Source organism: Pleurotus ostreatus (genome assembly GCF_014466165.1).
Source record: "Pleurotus ostreatus strain PC9 chromosome Unknown scaffold_9, whole genome shotgun sequence".
Taxonomy (NCBI): Eukaryota; Fungi; Basidiomycota; class Agaricomycetes; order Agaricales; family Pleurotaceae; genus Pleurotus; species Pleurotus ostreatus.
Window position 1 is genome coordinate 57,989 of NW_023503164.1, and position 14,761 is coordinate 72,749.

Below are 14,761 nucleotides of genomic sequence, written 5' to 3' on the forward strand. Positions count from 1 at the left end.
CAAGAGGGCAATTCAATGGGGCAACAATGGGAGCAAGGGGGGACAGCGAGCAGGTGCTCGATGGCTGCTAATGTCTGCTCACGTCGGCTGGCGTGCTTGGGATGCTGTGAACACAAAGACCTGTAATGGTGTCAATGGGTAGTGTGGAAGGAGTACTGGAACATACCTGACTTCTTTCTGGGTGTTTGGGAGCAAAGTAGAAGGAAGAGGGCGGGGGACGAGGGTGAATGTACAGAACAGAAAGCACCGTGGACGTTTGAACATCCATCAGCGCGTGCATGGGAAGACATCTGATGTGTATTAGCAAATGGAATCCTACGCTTTTGGTAATCACTTACCAATGGTATGGACGCGGGTTCGTTCTTTATCATCGGGGCTCGATATCAGGCTTCTCAGCCATGCCGAGCGGACCACTTGATCAACCTCGATCAACTTCATTGTCCTTGATCAGGGGCACCCCATACTTGGACTTGACTGACCCGGGCCGATGGATCTGACCAAGACAGATAAGATGCGGGGCTGCCATTGATCAAGTCCTGATCAGGCGCTGGCCAGACCCTGGTCATCAAAAAAGTTGATAGGCGCTTTACCGTTTCTCCGACATAGTTATGAGATAATATCTACTGGTCTCCAACTGAGGCAAGTTTGAGGACGCGGGCTTCAATGTTGGAGATATTGACATGGCATTCACGACAAAACGAACGAAACGCCACGATGCGGCGACTCGTAACAGAGTCCCCACGATCGATCTTGAACGTTCTAACAAGTATGTTTATTCAACAACCACAATGTGGCGTCTGTTCCATCATGCTCAGAGCCGGACGTGCTTCCAGCGTCGCGCTCACTATTACCAGCAGGTTGAAAGGAGGACGAACGAGAGCATCTAAACGTGGAGGAAGAGTGAAATTCCTGGGCTCGACAAAGGATAGCAGACCTCTATGGAGAGGCGTGACCCTGCGTTCGTGCTATTGAGTGTTTACAGCTCAATGTCGGAAATAATACAACATTTGGTCCAAAAGTACACTCGTTACCGTATTCTACAAGTCCAATAACCTATTGCTTTGCTAATCATCGGCATCTGAAGGTACGTCACTGTAATTCATCACACCAATCGCCCTTGCAATATATTTTCTTCTTTCGCTGACAGTGGGTCTTTGCCCGCCACGACGCCCACGGTATTTGTCGAAGTAATTGTCGCGATCGTTCGCAGTCAGATGCCCAATTTCACGTACGGAGGTGATAGCTGGAAGAGAGTGCTAGGACAGATCATGAGGTTTAGTGTAAACCACGAGGGAGAGGTGGCAAGAAGGTTAGTTACTGGTGGCAGGGTAGGGTCATCTCCATTGTCAAACGGCACAACTTCAAGCGTCGCATCAGGTTCGTCTGCATGGAGGGTATTTGCATCCTGTTAAACTGCGTCAAGAGCATTCTACAACGAATAAGGTAGGACGCACTTTAGCTACGATGAGTCGTGTTTACCGAGTGCAGTCTGCAATCCACCGAGTCGTTCTTCAACAGCTTCAAGTCGCCCTTCAGCAGCTCCAAGTCGCCCTTCAACAGCCCCAAGTCGCCCTTCAACAGCCCCAAGTCGTTCTTCAACAGCTCCAAGTCGTTCTTCAACAGCCCCAAGTCGTTCTTCAACAGCCCCAAGTTGTTCTTCAACAGCTCCAAGTCGCCCTTCAACAGCTCCAAGTCGTACTTCAACAGCTCCAAGTTGTCCTTGGATAGCGCCGAGTTGTCCTTCCATAGCTTGGAGTCGATCATTGGTAGGCGCCAAAGCAGCTGCGATAGCAGCAACCAGAGCCGCAGGCAAAGCAGCGGGCAAAGCAGCGGGCAAAGCTACCTGTAAAGCCTGCTGAAGCGGGCCTCCTAATAGCAGGGTGATCGGTAAAGTCGCTAGCCTAGTACGACGTCGACAAACCTGAGAACGCAGCTACTATGCTGGCTTTATAGGTGACAAGATTGGTTATATCATCGTCAGGAATGTTCCTGGGGTTGTGGACTTGGTTTTGGAATGAGTCAAAGAGAAGCCACAGCAGTGCTTGCTACTTACACTGCGAGTTCATCACTTTGTGAAGGGCCAAGCTCGCTTTTGCGACATCGGCGATGGTTGGCGGATTCGATGGAGGGTGAAGGTCATATAGAATCTTTCTAGAGTGCGGGCTAAGAGCTGGGGAAGGAATCGCAGCCATACTCAAAGTCTCGACGTGAAGTGGATGCCACTTTCGTGAATTCAAACTCAGAAAGCGCTGGGGGAGATTCAACTTATTAAGTGGCCGAAACCGCAAACTTGCCGCAAACAGGTTGAAGGACACGGGAGAACTCCAGAGAACGGCACAATCCGGCACGGTGACTAGTCGCTGTCCCCGTCATTTCCGCCTCAGTCGCGCCCCCAACCTGCACGCCGCCCGTCCCATTCAGGGAATCGACTGCTGAGGGCCCCACAATGGGGCTTCAATTTCAAAGAAGCGACAAGTGGAATCGTAGCCCTTGGATCCATTGTCGTGTAGCCGACCCTTACGATTTTCTTCAGCCGACCATCCGTTGATCCTTTGCAGTTCAACAATCACTCAGCCTTGGGCGCACTCTGGGATCTCAAGACAAGCTCTGTCGTCAAACCCCTCAACGTACCTTCTACGGAAGTCCGAAGCGGCGCGCTTCTGAGCAATGGTACCATGGTAATACGGCATTATCACTTAGTGCCCGACGCATCCTCTAACACGTCTTTCCTTTGTACAGGTTAGCGTCGGAGGTGATTCTGGAGCCGGGGTTGTCAACGCGGATAATCAAGCGATTCGTATCTTCGAGCCATGCTTGTCACCCACTGGCGAAGACTGCACCTTGTTCGAGAACTTGGAAACACATCATCTCTTCGAGCGGCGCTGGTACGCGTCATCCATTCGGATTTTCGACGGAAGCCTTATGATCGTCGGAGGCACACATGTCACCACGCCTTTCTACAATGTCGACCCAGTGAACTCCTTCGAGTTCTTCCCAAAGAAAGAGGGCGCGCCCAGGCCGTCGCCTTTCCTTGAGCGCAGCCTTCCTGCCAATTTATTCCCGAGGTACGTTCAGAGTATTCCGTGGTCATATCATCCTCTTAGCGCTAGCGCATCGGGAATAGGATATTCGCACTACCCGACGGCCGCGTATTCATGGTAGCAAATAACCAGTCGATTATATATGATATCGAAGCCAATACCGAAACTATCCTCCCTGATATACCCAACAGTGTCTGCGTCACCAACCCCATTGATGGCTCAGCTATCCTCCTGCCTCTGTCTCCGCCGGACTTCATTCCCGAAGTCCTTGTTTGCGGCGGAACTGCGACCGACACCATTGACTCTGAGCGCCCGTCCACACAAACACCTGCCTTAACCCAATGCTCATGGATCAAGCTCACAGAGGAGGGCATCATGGCGGGGTGGCAGGTCGAGCAAATGCTGGAGGGCCGAACGATGCCCGAACTGCTACACCTACCCAACGGCCAAATCCTCATAACTAACGGTGGAAGCACGGGGTTCGCTGCAATCGGCTCGGTCGCCGACCTAGTAGGGCCGACAACACTGTCTTGATGCCTTTGTACACACCGTCACTTCCACTCGGACGTCGGATCAGCAACAAAGGCATGCCTACGACGAACATCCCGCGCATGTATCATTCCAGTATCACACTGACGCCGCAGGGCAACTTCCTGATCGCAGGGAGCAGTCCCAACGGGAGTGCGACGATGACGGGGGTGAAATTCCCTAGCGAGTTCAGGGTGGAGACGTTGGATCCGCCGTTCATGAATGCGGAGAGGCCGAAGTTGGTGAGCGTCCCGAAGAAGTTGGCGTTCGGACAGAAAGTTAGCGTTCCAATCTCCATTCCGCGAGGGCTGCGTACGCAGGATATCAAGGGTATGTCAATCTCGTATGCGCAAGGCGAAATCTGGACGACGCAGATGCTGATCGATGTTCTTAGTTTCCCTCATGGATCTCGGATTCTCTACTCATGCCTTCCACGCTGGTGCCCGCTTGGTATTCATGGACGCTACCATCTCTCCTGGTAGGGATCTGCTCACATTTACGACGCCGCCTAATGGGAGGGTATACCCCCCCTGGTTCTGTCCTCATTGTAGTTGCGGCTCCGATTCCGTTCCATGCCGGCGTCCCCCTCCACAAGCTTCCTTCCTCTCTCACCAACATTTGATGCGCATACGCTAGATACGGATACCAATGCTTCAACCTGATTAATTTCCGAACATATAGGCACTGATATTCCATATTTTACAATAACATGTCGCGCTGCCTCGTCGTTGGCCATTTCTACCTCTCATGTACTCGTATAATATACGCGTAATCAGGGCGTCGGATGTAGCGAATAGAGAGTATGCTACTTACCATATCGCTGCCAACATCTGCGTATCGGGCCTTTCGTTTCACATCTTCGACAGTTACGCATGCACGTATCGTGAGTGTCGCTCCCAGCGATCGGCCAGCGAAGTCGGAGTGGGCGGTGAGGCCTTGAGGGCTTGCCCATCATCTGATTCAAACTCAGTTCTCGTGCTCTCTTGTTCTTCTCCATGGTCAGATCATCGTTCTCCTGGCCCATACATGAACTTCGAACGTGAAGACGAATATGTCTGCTGACATTGGGTGCGAATACTTCCTCTTCATGGCTAAGCATGTCGACTTCCCGAACGGACCACCACATCACATTAGGAGGATGCGAATGCGTGCAGAAGACGTTCTGAACGCCAGCAAGCCTCAGATTGTTCGTTGCAGTCTCTGAGATGTGAGATAATTCCCGCTCGGTTGCCGGTGTCATTTTCAGCTCATTATTAACAGCAGACGCCTCTCTGGGCCCGATGTTCCTCTCGGTTCATTACATCCGGAAGTGCGCAGCATCGGGGTACTCTTCACAGTTCGACGGTATAAAACTAAGTAACACGAGTAGCACGCAACGAATCTTTGACACATGTAAAGTAGGAGATCCTCAAGTAAATTAGCCAAGGCGGTCGCTCGAAGCGAAGTCGAACTGCAAAGTCGCTACCCCAGCTACGACATCGTCATCCGTCGTCGAGTTTGCGCTCTTGGAAACAACCCCATAGACAGTTCCGCGGAGGTCGGGTGGAATGGCCACCTCGTTGTTCTGGATCTTGACGAACTTCTTTGACAGACCGGTGAAGAACGCCATGTACAGGTCGCCGGCGCCGCGGGGGGCGTCGAACTTGAGGGTCGCCTTGGAGCCGGGCTTCGGGTCGTGTGTCACGACAGTGAGGGCGGGGAAGGGCTTGACCCGCAGGATGCTGTTCGCGCCGGGGCATGAGGTGATGAACATTGCGGCGAGACTGTAGACTGAGGCCATACTAAGGGGAATCTGCGGTAAGGTGGACAGACCGTCAGCGAGGGACGGCGCAATCGAAGCACGAAGGCGCGCACGTCGAAGGCCCCTGACCAGGGCGCGAGGTTGTTCACGGCAGATTGCACGTAGGCAGCGTGTCGCGCCTCGGTGGACAGTATGCTTGCTGCGGTCGTCAGGTAGGTCTTGTCCTTGATGAGCGCAGCAGCACCGGTGTATGCCGACACGCCTATCCCAAGCGCATTTCGTGAGCAACCCTCGTTTATTGTTTCCGCTGACCATGCTCCCAAGGGACTACTAGTACTTACCAACGCCCTCAAGAAGTTGGCTCAAGGCTGCGAACGACCGGGGATCAAAATACGGACTGTGATACACTGGCGTCAGCTGCACCCGCAGTCCAACGGTTCAGGAAATTATCACAAGACGTAATTGCACGGCTTCGTCGCCTTCTCCCCAAGCACTTCGCTGAGCAAATTCACGTGGGCCTTCTCGTGTTCGGAGACCTCGACAAAGCGCGCGCGAGCAGACGGCGGCAAGCCGGCATCGGCGAAGGCCTTGTCGTCGAATTGTGCAAGGGCGCCCGCGTAGAACGCGTTCTCAAGGTGCTCAAGCGTCAGTGCATAATTGAGCACCGCGACGTCTGCAAATGAGGCCCGGATCAGAGGATAGTCAAGTGCGTGGAGTGAACAGCGTCGGCTTACCGTCTGGCGCTGTACGGGTCTTGAGTTGGGGGGCAGCGCGTACGCTGCTGGTAGCGACGGCGGCGAAGATGGCGAGGGCGAAGACAGATTTCATGGTGAGCGTTGGAATTGGAAAGTGGGGATGAGCCTCGTCCTTCGCCAGAATTGGTGGCCTTTATATATACATACAAACCAAGCAGTACTCGATGCAAGGCCTCCTCGGGGACGATCAACTCCCAGGAAGAAGTATAAATGATACGAGTTCGGGCAACGTTCACTAAAGCGTGCGTTCATCAAAAGTATAAGTTGCCGCAAGTCGATGAATTGCTGGTGAGTTGCCACTAGACAGACTATTGGGATCAGCTGTACTAGAAGCCGTAGTATATTGCAAACTGCGAGGGCAAACTACGAGGGGTTGGGCTCGATGTGGAGACAACGTACAACAAAATCGGGGGTTGAGGATGTAGCTTGGAGAGATTGGGGAGTCAAGGAGGCGCTGTGATTACTGGAGGCACTCATTACAAGGTACTGCATAGAAATCTGAGGTCTCTTAGGCGTAGCCGGCGTAATTCGGACTAATACAGGATATAAGCATCCTCGCCATCGGTGTCGAGTATATTGGCGTCAAATGCAGGTGGGAGAGAAGGCGAGCTGGTACGGGCTAAACCAGGTGTCGAAGGCACGTTTTGATGGTCTATCACGTACTCTGCTTGAGTCCCCTCCGTCGTGCAGTTTTGTCCTAGATTCGACGACAGACTCAGAAGTTCTAAAATACAAGCATGTCAGAAAGACGTACTCTTCGCTTCAGGCTCCTCCTTCTCTTCAATGGCGTCAGCCAGCCGCTTTCCAGGCAGCTTGGCGGCACTCGTACTCTGAGTGTTACCACTCAAATCTGACTTGGGAGAAACATTATTCTCCTTCCTTTTTAACTCCCAGTAATTCCAGTAATACGGATCCGTGGGGTCGCGCAATCTCTCTGTATCGAACTTGACATCCTTCTCCCCCCCATCCCACATGTGTATGTGCGTGAGGATGATGCGCTGCATCGCTTCATGCAGGTTGAACATGTGAGGTGGCGGGACGAACATGCTCCACTCGGGAGACACCTGAACCGCCAACAAACACATCAATTGTCCGGCGTGGGCAAGGTCCTCGTGTAGCCACTCTTCCCATCGCTCGCTCTGGAGCAGACGAGATCTGAGGTCTATGCAGTCCGTCGATGACCCGATTTCGTGGTCGCCAATGAGCTTCCAGGCGTCGTAAAGCGCCGGCTCTCCGGCATCCTGGTCGGGGCTGCCCAAGGGGACGGCGAGCAGCAGAAACACAACCATGCACCAGAACACGGACTCCGCATCGTGGCGAGGGCGGTGCCGGAACTCGGTAGCCCTCAGCGCGCGGTTGTCTTTGTGTGCCATTCTCAGCTTGAGGTCGTGAAAGCCGCCGTGGAAGGAGAGCTCGTCTGCAAATACTCTCATGCCAGATCGATTGTTGGAGTACGCCTTGCGGTATTTCTTGGCAAGGTCACTTGATAATTCTGGCATGACGGCCCAATTACCGTTCATGGCAAGTACGAGTCCAATGGCAGGGGAACGAGCGATGTACTTTGGCGTACCCTGCATCAAGCATTGATGAGAAGATGCACCGCACAGTCAAAGGTGAACTCACCGTACGACAACGCAGGGGTTCGACCTTTACTCGCCTTTTCTTCGCGACGAAAGTAGGTGATACTGCCTTGTCTGGGTCAAGTTCTGCCGCGTTGTCCATATCAGCCAGCCGAGCCATGGGGGGAGCGCGAAAGTCACTGAGGTGATGGGGATATAATTAGTATAGAATAATGAGATTTGGAGGTGAGCCGTACTCATTCAAAACTTCGTTAACGAAGATCGGACGATACTCCAGGTCAGTGAACTCTTGACCGTCTTCGACGTCTTCAGCTTGGACCAAAATATTGCCGATACTGATGTCGCGGTGGAGAATATTTCGCTCCTGCACCGCCCAGCGATGAGCTGCATAAACAAGCTTCAATACAGCACGAAAGGGACAGGACGATGAAGTATGACTCACCTTCGAGAATGTCGTACATGCATTTCAGGAACTCAACCAACGATGCACATTTGCGCAGAGGTTGCCCATAAGTATGCATAATAAGTCTCTTCTTAACCCACATCACATTGCCGCACGTAACCGTAATAGGACGACCGCCGCATTGAACATCGTATTCCTTCTTGACTTTCAGGAATCCAGGCGCCGGGCCATTCTTGTGAAGGATGTCGTAGATTTCTCCTTCTCTGAAACACGCCGTAACGTCGCGATACGTGTCCTTGATTGTCACCGGCGACGTCCCCACCCTGGCCACCCATGTCATGTCTCTGGCGTCCTTCGTGACACAGTTTTCGTAGACCTCGTCGCCGTCACAGACATTCCACGTCGGTGGTTCGTATATGTTCGTGGTTATAGCGCGACTTATGGTATGGTCGCACGAGGGCAAGTCCGGCCGAGGAACATATAGCGTGTAGATGTAAGCCAGCAGTGCGTCGACATCACCCCAATCAAACTCCCTCGACGTGTGCGGCCCGAACGGGGAGCGGTACAGGATGGAATACCCGCCAGGCGAGGCCAGGAGCCCGTACATGCAGACCAAGTCAGGCCGGCACTGCTTCGCCAGCTCCAAGTAGGCGCCAGTTTCAAGCATGGCCTCGATCTCTATCCCTGGTTCGATTTCTCCTTTCCATTCGACAGTGGACAATGCTAGGTACCACGGGAGGCTATTGACGAGGTCTACATCGGTGAGGCCGTTTGTGACGTCGATGACCATGGCCAGGTCTAGCTCTCCAGCATGGAATTCATGGAGAAGGCCCGTTTGTTTGTGTACATGGCCGTCGCGGAAAACTACCAACTTCTTGTCCGGGGCCCATTTGTCTACCACAAAAGTATAGGTCATTGTGTCGAGTATCAGGGGAAAGGACACGCGTACCATGTATGAGAGAGCTTGCACAGTTCAGTAGCAGGACAAACAAGTTGCAATTTGTCGGTGTGGCGGAGCTGTAGTTCTCGACGAGACTTCGGAGCTGCTTTTCCTGTAGGAGGGCTTCGAATGTCTCATTCATGGGTTTGTTCAGCCCCGTCGAGCTGAACGTCGGGGGAGGTGCGCAGTCCCCTGTAGGATTACCAGATTCTGACATTTGTTCACTGCAGAAGTCGGTCGGGGGGTATGGTCAGTCGCGTCGATGAATCAGAGAGAATCGAGTGGGAGAGGGGAGTTAAACTCACCGAATGGATGCCAAATGCCACTTCGAAGTGGCTAGATGCAAAGGATACGCGCAAGGCAAATAAGGACGGGGGACCTGCGTCGGAGTACAGAATGCCCGTCATGTGGCCGCTTCAACCACAGACTTGCCACTGACTACACTGACTATTGTAGATCTGAGGGATCGAATGGTTGGCGAACGGCATCGCATCCACAGCGAGCTCCTGAATCGAAAGATTCGCCAGAAGAATAAACTTCGCTACTCGATTCAGGCTCCTCTCTCTCCACGAAGTCGGCTGATTCGGCAAGGTCGACGTAGGCGTGTGACGGTTTATAGATACTTACAAGTTACAACGCCTCCCATCGTCGTCCTAGACTTCGAAGGCGCATCCGTCTCTGGGTTAGTGGTTAGCAACGAGAGCGCTATGGCGAATAGATAGTGGCGGCGAGTGATTGATGGTTTGGACGGCAAATGCAAAAGTTAAGTCGCGGGGATGAGCGATGCTACTGCGAGTAGTAGATCAGTATTAGGCGTCTACAGTCAGCAAGGTAGATCGAACCCAGAGTCAGGATAGAGCTCGGCGTCGCTACGAAAAGCACTACTTACCATGTACCACCAAGTCGAACAGGTGACCGAAACTGACCATAGTACAGTTGTTTGTGGGTCCTGGCCTACGAAACCATGAATTTGAATGGCTGGTGGGACTTGTCACTGGTTTAGACATATAGCCCACTATAATCACCGACGTCTGGCGCTGCCAGGGTGCATGGAGCGGACGGCTTACGAACCTCACCCACGATGCAAACAGACTGTCCGTGGCGACCGTGTGCGTCAAAAGACGATTGGGCAGCGATCGGGCAATGACCCTAATGACCTGCACAGTCGAAGCTAAAGCCCAAGCGCCAGCGACTGGGATGTGGGCCATTAATTGACGCAAATCGGGAAGGAGCTCAATAACAGGACGGCTTGACGCGATGTAGGTGAAGAGGGAGTCGCAGAATTCGTATTTTTCCCGCATACTCTTGATTTTACGGACATGCCTCGATTATTTCAGGAACACAACCCAACACGCGGGTTAGATTAGTGGATGAAATCTCTGCGCGGGTCGTCCATAAACAATGTTTAAATCCTTCGAGAATGAAGTGCACGTACGTATTTTCGCCCACCCTTTGCATCTGTCACTACATCCAAGGGCGGTAATAGACTAAGGAGTGGTTGAAGCGTCTCGATGCTAAGGGGAGGGATCGTTAGACCAATTCGAAACTAGTGCATTGCGGACATCTACGATTGCAGTATCCGAAGACCAGAGGCAGAACCTCTCTAGTGGTCAGCATACGGCTGGGTCATTGGATTGGGCACCATGTTACACGTTTTTCGTAGAACGACAGAGAGTGAACGGCCGTGTTTGACAAGGTTCCCACATGAACAAGCGCTCAAACTTCAACGGATTTACCAGCATCGCTTCTATCTTTCCTCGTACGGAACCGACTGTAGGGCGGTAGAGAATATATCCAAGAAAGAATGCCGCCGGCGCCACTAGGCTCTCTCGACGTGTTCGTATTTTTCGCCATAATACTCCATGACTCTCAAAGGAGCGTGACGTCGCATAGATTGGCTTGATTATAGGGTACAATGAGGACGAGATCTTGCTGGCCAGCGGTATGTCGAATGTACGCATCTTGTGAGCTCTAAATTACGCCCCGTGTGTCGGCGGAGGCCTTAGATCTTCCCTACTCCATGATCACTAGACCACTGAATCACATCTCGCCCCGACATCCATGCTCTGTCTTTCACGCTTGGATGATCCATCTTTCTCGAATACAGCCTATAGCAAGCCTATCCATACCCTGGGATACCAAAGATGCGAGGGCCGTCGTCGGTAAACGTTGCTTGTCCATCCTCATTGTCAGTGTTGTCAAGCGTATCTCTTAGAGTTGTACTAACTAAAAAGTCGGCAGCATCTCAACCTGCTTCGTAAGAAACTCCCGTTTACGAGGGAATTAAGGACTCTGTGTAAATCATTTCGCCTCGTCAAACACTTAGAACGTGCCAAGGAACGGGCACTTTTTCAGACCGTATACCATCGCTGCTCTGGAGCTTTCGCGTCTCGTTTCATAACTATATGATTTACAGATTGGTCTTAATCAGCCACTACCTATCGGATCGCCCCACACCACAACATATGCATTCATTCCCGGGCGCTGCCTGGACGGACCCCAACCCTTCACGTACTTTCACGGGCCGCGAACAAAGCCCTCAGCGTGGCCCCCGACGTTGCAGAACAACAAGTATACGCCGCCCGCGTTGAGATATCTCAAAATCCTATCCGCGTCCGACCTCACTTGCGGCCATCGAGTATCCCACTCCGCAAACACCGTCTTGAGAGACCTGAACGGAACCATCGCCGCCGCAGGGTCGTTGTACGCCATCCAGAGATGCGTCTGCAGGAAGCCGTCGATGGCGTGGCGGCGCAGGGTGATGCTCTGGAGGAACCCCAGGCAAGAGAAGAATCCGGCGAACCAAGCACCTCTGAAATCAGCGTGGAAGTCGACGAGCATACGACAGACTGAGCCGAGTGGCAGAGCTTTGACACCTGTCGTGATGATGTCCTCATAGATCGCGACAGGGGGGAGGCCGTCGTCGGCGCTGAAGTCCAGGGCGATGGAGAGCGCGGGCTGGACGATGCTGTCCGCGATAGGGCTGTCACAATACGGAAGAGCAGAGCACGCACATTGGACCACGAGCTTGTCACTCTCGGAACAAACGACCAGCTCTCGGAGGGCCCCCTCGCGCAGGAGCGGGTGAAGCAGCCGCGCGGACTCCCGGAACAAGGGGATAGGGTCGAACCCATCGGTCACGCACTTGATTTCGAGTTGGGCGAGCTGGCACGCGACGATGGCGAAGAACTGGGTGCAGCGGAAGCCGTGGTCGTGGACGGTCAGCTCGCGGAGGGTGCTGGGCATGACCAAGGGGGAGACAGGGTGCCACCAGCTGGCGAGTTCGCGGTGGAAGTGAGAAACTGCTTCGTGCAACGAAGCGTCCCTCGAGTCCGTGGTTTCGAACATGGGCCAAGGCTTAGAAGGTTCCGGGTGAACGGCGAGTGGGCGGGTACCAGCAAGGGGCCAAGCGCCATCGTAATAAGTCGGAGATGCCGCGCGAGGGAGTCTCTCGGATTTGCACCCAATGAAGTCGGGAATGGCACCAGGGATTGTCCACGGCAGCGAGTTGACAAGCGTGAGCTGCCTCAAGGAGGTCATACCGCGCAGCATGTTGCTGAAATCCTCGTAGGGCTGGCGAACTTGGGCACTGAGCGACAAGGAAGTCAGGGTGCTCAGAGAAAGAGAGGGAGTGCGTCTCAGTCCGGAGGATCTCAGGACAAACTCCATGATGCGGTCTGTTGTTTCGTCTTTGGGGGTATCGTCATTGGACGTTACGTCTGCCGGGGCCGTGCGCTGGGGAGTAAGCCCCTGCAAGCAGACCTGAGGAAAATCATTGAGATGGGGTGACTGGAGGAGACGCATTAAAAATCTGACGAGGAAGAAGCGCAAAGATAGAACGAGACAGCCTTGCGAACGGCTGAGTTATATAGGTATGGCGCGCCACTCTGGCTTTTGGCCACTCTACCTTTGCTGTAGGGGAGCCACAATTCTTCACTGTCCGGCCACATTCAAAGAGTGGACAATGCCCGCACTTGCCACCGGACTTCTGTTCTACGGCCCGCGACAAAAATCGCCACGGTTTCACTCATCTTATTGGCGTCGCCGTCAAGGCGGAACTCGCGATCATCCGAGTCGTTGCTCCGCCGTATATCGCCCTGTGCGCATGCTCAGAGTTGTTTAAATCGCGCATCAATTCTCCGCATCTCACGTACACAATACCACTGCATACCGTGACTATCCTGTGCCGTAATCATATGTATTTCCCCAATGCCCCATGCGAAAGACAAGGTCGTCGGATTCGGGGAATCATTAATCATCAATCAGTTGTTTAGGTGTTCAGGTAATTCGATTGACTTAGAGGTAGGTACGCTCGAAAGCGCTACATCAGGGTGGAAGACCATGGGCAGAAATGCACGGAATACGAGAGACTTGGCGGTCGAGACGATGTAGGGTGGGATTGTTGATGGTGCCAAGGGCGTTATCTGTGAGGCGAGGAAGGGGGAACGAATTTGCGACTGTACATCAACACCCCTACGATGACCTCGTACAGCCGAATGGACACGCGCTCGGCCGGGGAAGGCTCTTCGGACGCTCAGAAGCTCCCAAATATCGGTGCCGACGCTGGTCGATCCGCGGAGGAATTCATATGATGCCATGTCTGCGCTGAGTGGCTGCGGGGGGGCAGCGATCCTAAACCCATGCTTAGATGCCATGCTCTCCGTCGTCGCATAGTGGGGTAGATGTCTTTGCCCAGCACCTCGAGGAACACCTCCGCCATCGGCATGCAATCCAGTCGGAATATCGGCATCCCATTCACCCAGAAGACCTCATCATCGAGGTCGATCTCATAGACGTACTCTATCAGCATATCTGGGTACGCTCGCTCCTCCGAGATCATGAGCCGATGTTGTGCCTTCAAGGGGTTCACGACTTGTACTATGATGGAATGATGGGGCGGAATATTAGAAAGGGAACAGATAGTGACGAGTTTCATCGACGTACACTTCTGCCGAGGCGGTACCATTTGGGCTCGCAAGTGCTATCGATGGCGAGGACCTTTCGGAACTTGGCAATTCTGTCCAGGTGGCGGGCTTTGGCCAATTCTTCCTCGTCGTAATTACTGCCGACGAGCATACATTTCGCCACCTCACCGTCGGCGAGCTGAACGAGCACATAGTCTAGGTTTTCCAACTGATTTTTGATGTGCTTAAGAGCTCGTTGGCGGCGGTAGTCACGGATCGGGCGCTTCGAACGCTCTTTCTCTAAGTCATCCGGCAGGTATTTCTCTGCATACGCCACGAGATCATCATAGGAGTACAGGAATCCACAGACTCGAAGAGGAACCCACACAGGGCCCTCGCATCCTGGCTTCTGTTGCACTGGAGGCACTGCCGTTGTGTCAGTGGCTAGCGGCCTGAGAATTACCGAGGTTGTTAGAGTCGAGGGAAGGAGAAAAGGCGTTATTTACATACATTCGCTTCTGAACCTGTTCAATGGTAGTCGTGCAAGACATTATGGGAAAGGCAAATGAAACGGCGAAGGGTTGTTGGAAGGTGCTCTTCGTGACCGTGCTGTTTGTGAAAGTTCAACCAGTTCGGTTATTGCGAGTCACATTATGATTACATCGCACGCGTCACACTCCGACTCAAGTGTTTGCCACACCTCTTTGGTATTTCCGAGATCTGGCGATCACATCACTCTATGATATTCGCAGATTTAGAAGGAAGTAGGGAAATATTCCGCACTATGGGACTCCTGAGGTTTGAGTTTCGACAGCGGTGGATCTCGAATTGTCATGCATTCATGCCTGGCCCGCGCTTAACGAAAAGCT

General features: G+C 53.1%; 6 protein-coding genes across 6 annotated transcripts; 1 reads left to right on the top strand and 5 right to left on the bottom strand.

Annotated features, from left to right (window-relative positions):
- Positions 1-1,210: 1,210 nt before the first annotated feature.
- Positions 1,211-2,192, bottom strand: PC9H_011243 (uncharacterized protein; the record flags this gene model as incomplete). Its single annotated transcript, XM_036780728.1, has 5 exons — positions 1,211-1,256; positions 1,319-1,405; positions 1,464-1,869; positions 1,922-2,002; positions 2,054-2,192. The coding sequence occupies 5 exons, from the start codon at positions 2,190-2,192 to the stop codon at positions 1,211-1,213; spliced, it is 759 nt and encodes a 252-aa protein (XP_036626583.1).
- Positions 2,193-2,446: 254 nt separating this feature from the next.
- On the top strand, positions 2,447-4,191 carry PC9H_011244 (uncharacterized protein; the record flags this gene model as incomplete). The annotated part of the gene is made up of 7 exons (XM_036780729.1): positions 2,447-2,475; positions 2,534-2,678; positions 2,740-3,065; positions 3,125-3,520; positions 3,556-3,899; positions 3,964-4,047; positions 4,121-4,191. 7 exons carry the CDS (start codon positions 2,447-2,449, stop codon positions 4,189-4,191), a joined length of 1,395 nt encoding a protein of 464 aa, XP_036626584.1.
- Positions 4,192-4,986: 795 nt separating this feature from the next.
- Positions 4,987-6,138, bottom strand: PC9H_011245 (uncharacterized protein; the record flags this gene model as incomplete). Its single annotated transcript, XM_036780730.1, has 5 exons — positions 4,987-5,361; positions 5,424-5,572; positions 5,652-5,707; positions 5,764-5,983; positions 6,045-6,138. The coding sequence occupies 5 exons, from the start codon at positions 6,136-6,138 to the stop codon at positions 4,987-4,989; spliced, it is 894 nt and encodes a 297-aa protein (XP_036626585.1).
- A 509-nt stretch (positions 6,139-6,647) lies between these two features.
- PC9H_011246 (uncharacterized protein) lies at positions 6,648-10,196 on the bottom strand (the record flags this gene model as incomplete). The annotated part of the gene is made up of 10 exons (XM_036780731.1): positions 6,648-6,684; positions 6,729-6,762; positions 6,820-7,636; positions 7,689-7,824; positions 7,882-8,029; positions 8,088-8,942; positions 8,998-9,180; positions 9,616-9,666; positions 9,878-9,909; positions 10,060-10,196. 10 exons carry the CDS (start codon positions 10,194-10,196, stop codon positions 6,648-6,650), a joined length of 2,430 nt encoding a protein of 809 aa, XP_036626586.1.
- A 1,309-nt stretch (positions 10,197-11,505) lies between these two features.
- PC9H_011247 (uncharacterized protein) lies at positions 11,506-12,792 on the bottom strand (the record flags this gene model as incomplete). The annotated part of the gene is made up of 1 exon (XM_036780732.1): positions 11,506-12,792. One exon carries the CDS (start codon positions 12,790-12,792, stop codon positions 11,506-11,508), a length of 1,287 nt encoding a protein of 428 aa, XP_036626587.1.
- A 730-nt stretch (positions 12,793-13,522) lies between these two features.
- Positions 13,523-14,443, bottom strand: PC9H_011248 (uncharacterized protein; the record flags this gene model as incomplete). The annotated part of the gene is made up of 3 exons (XM_036780733.1): positions 13,523-13,843; positions 13,933-14,344; positions 14,403-14,443. 3 exons carry the CDS (start codon positions 14,441-14,443, stop codon positions 13,523-13,525), a joined length of 774 nt encoding a protein of 257 aa, XP_036626588.1.
- Positions 14,444-14,761: the final 318 nt, after the last annotated feature.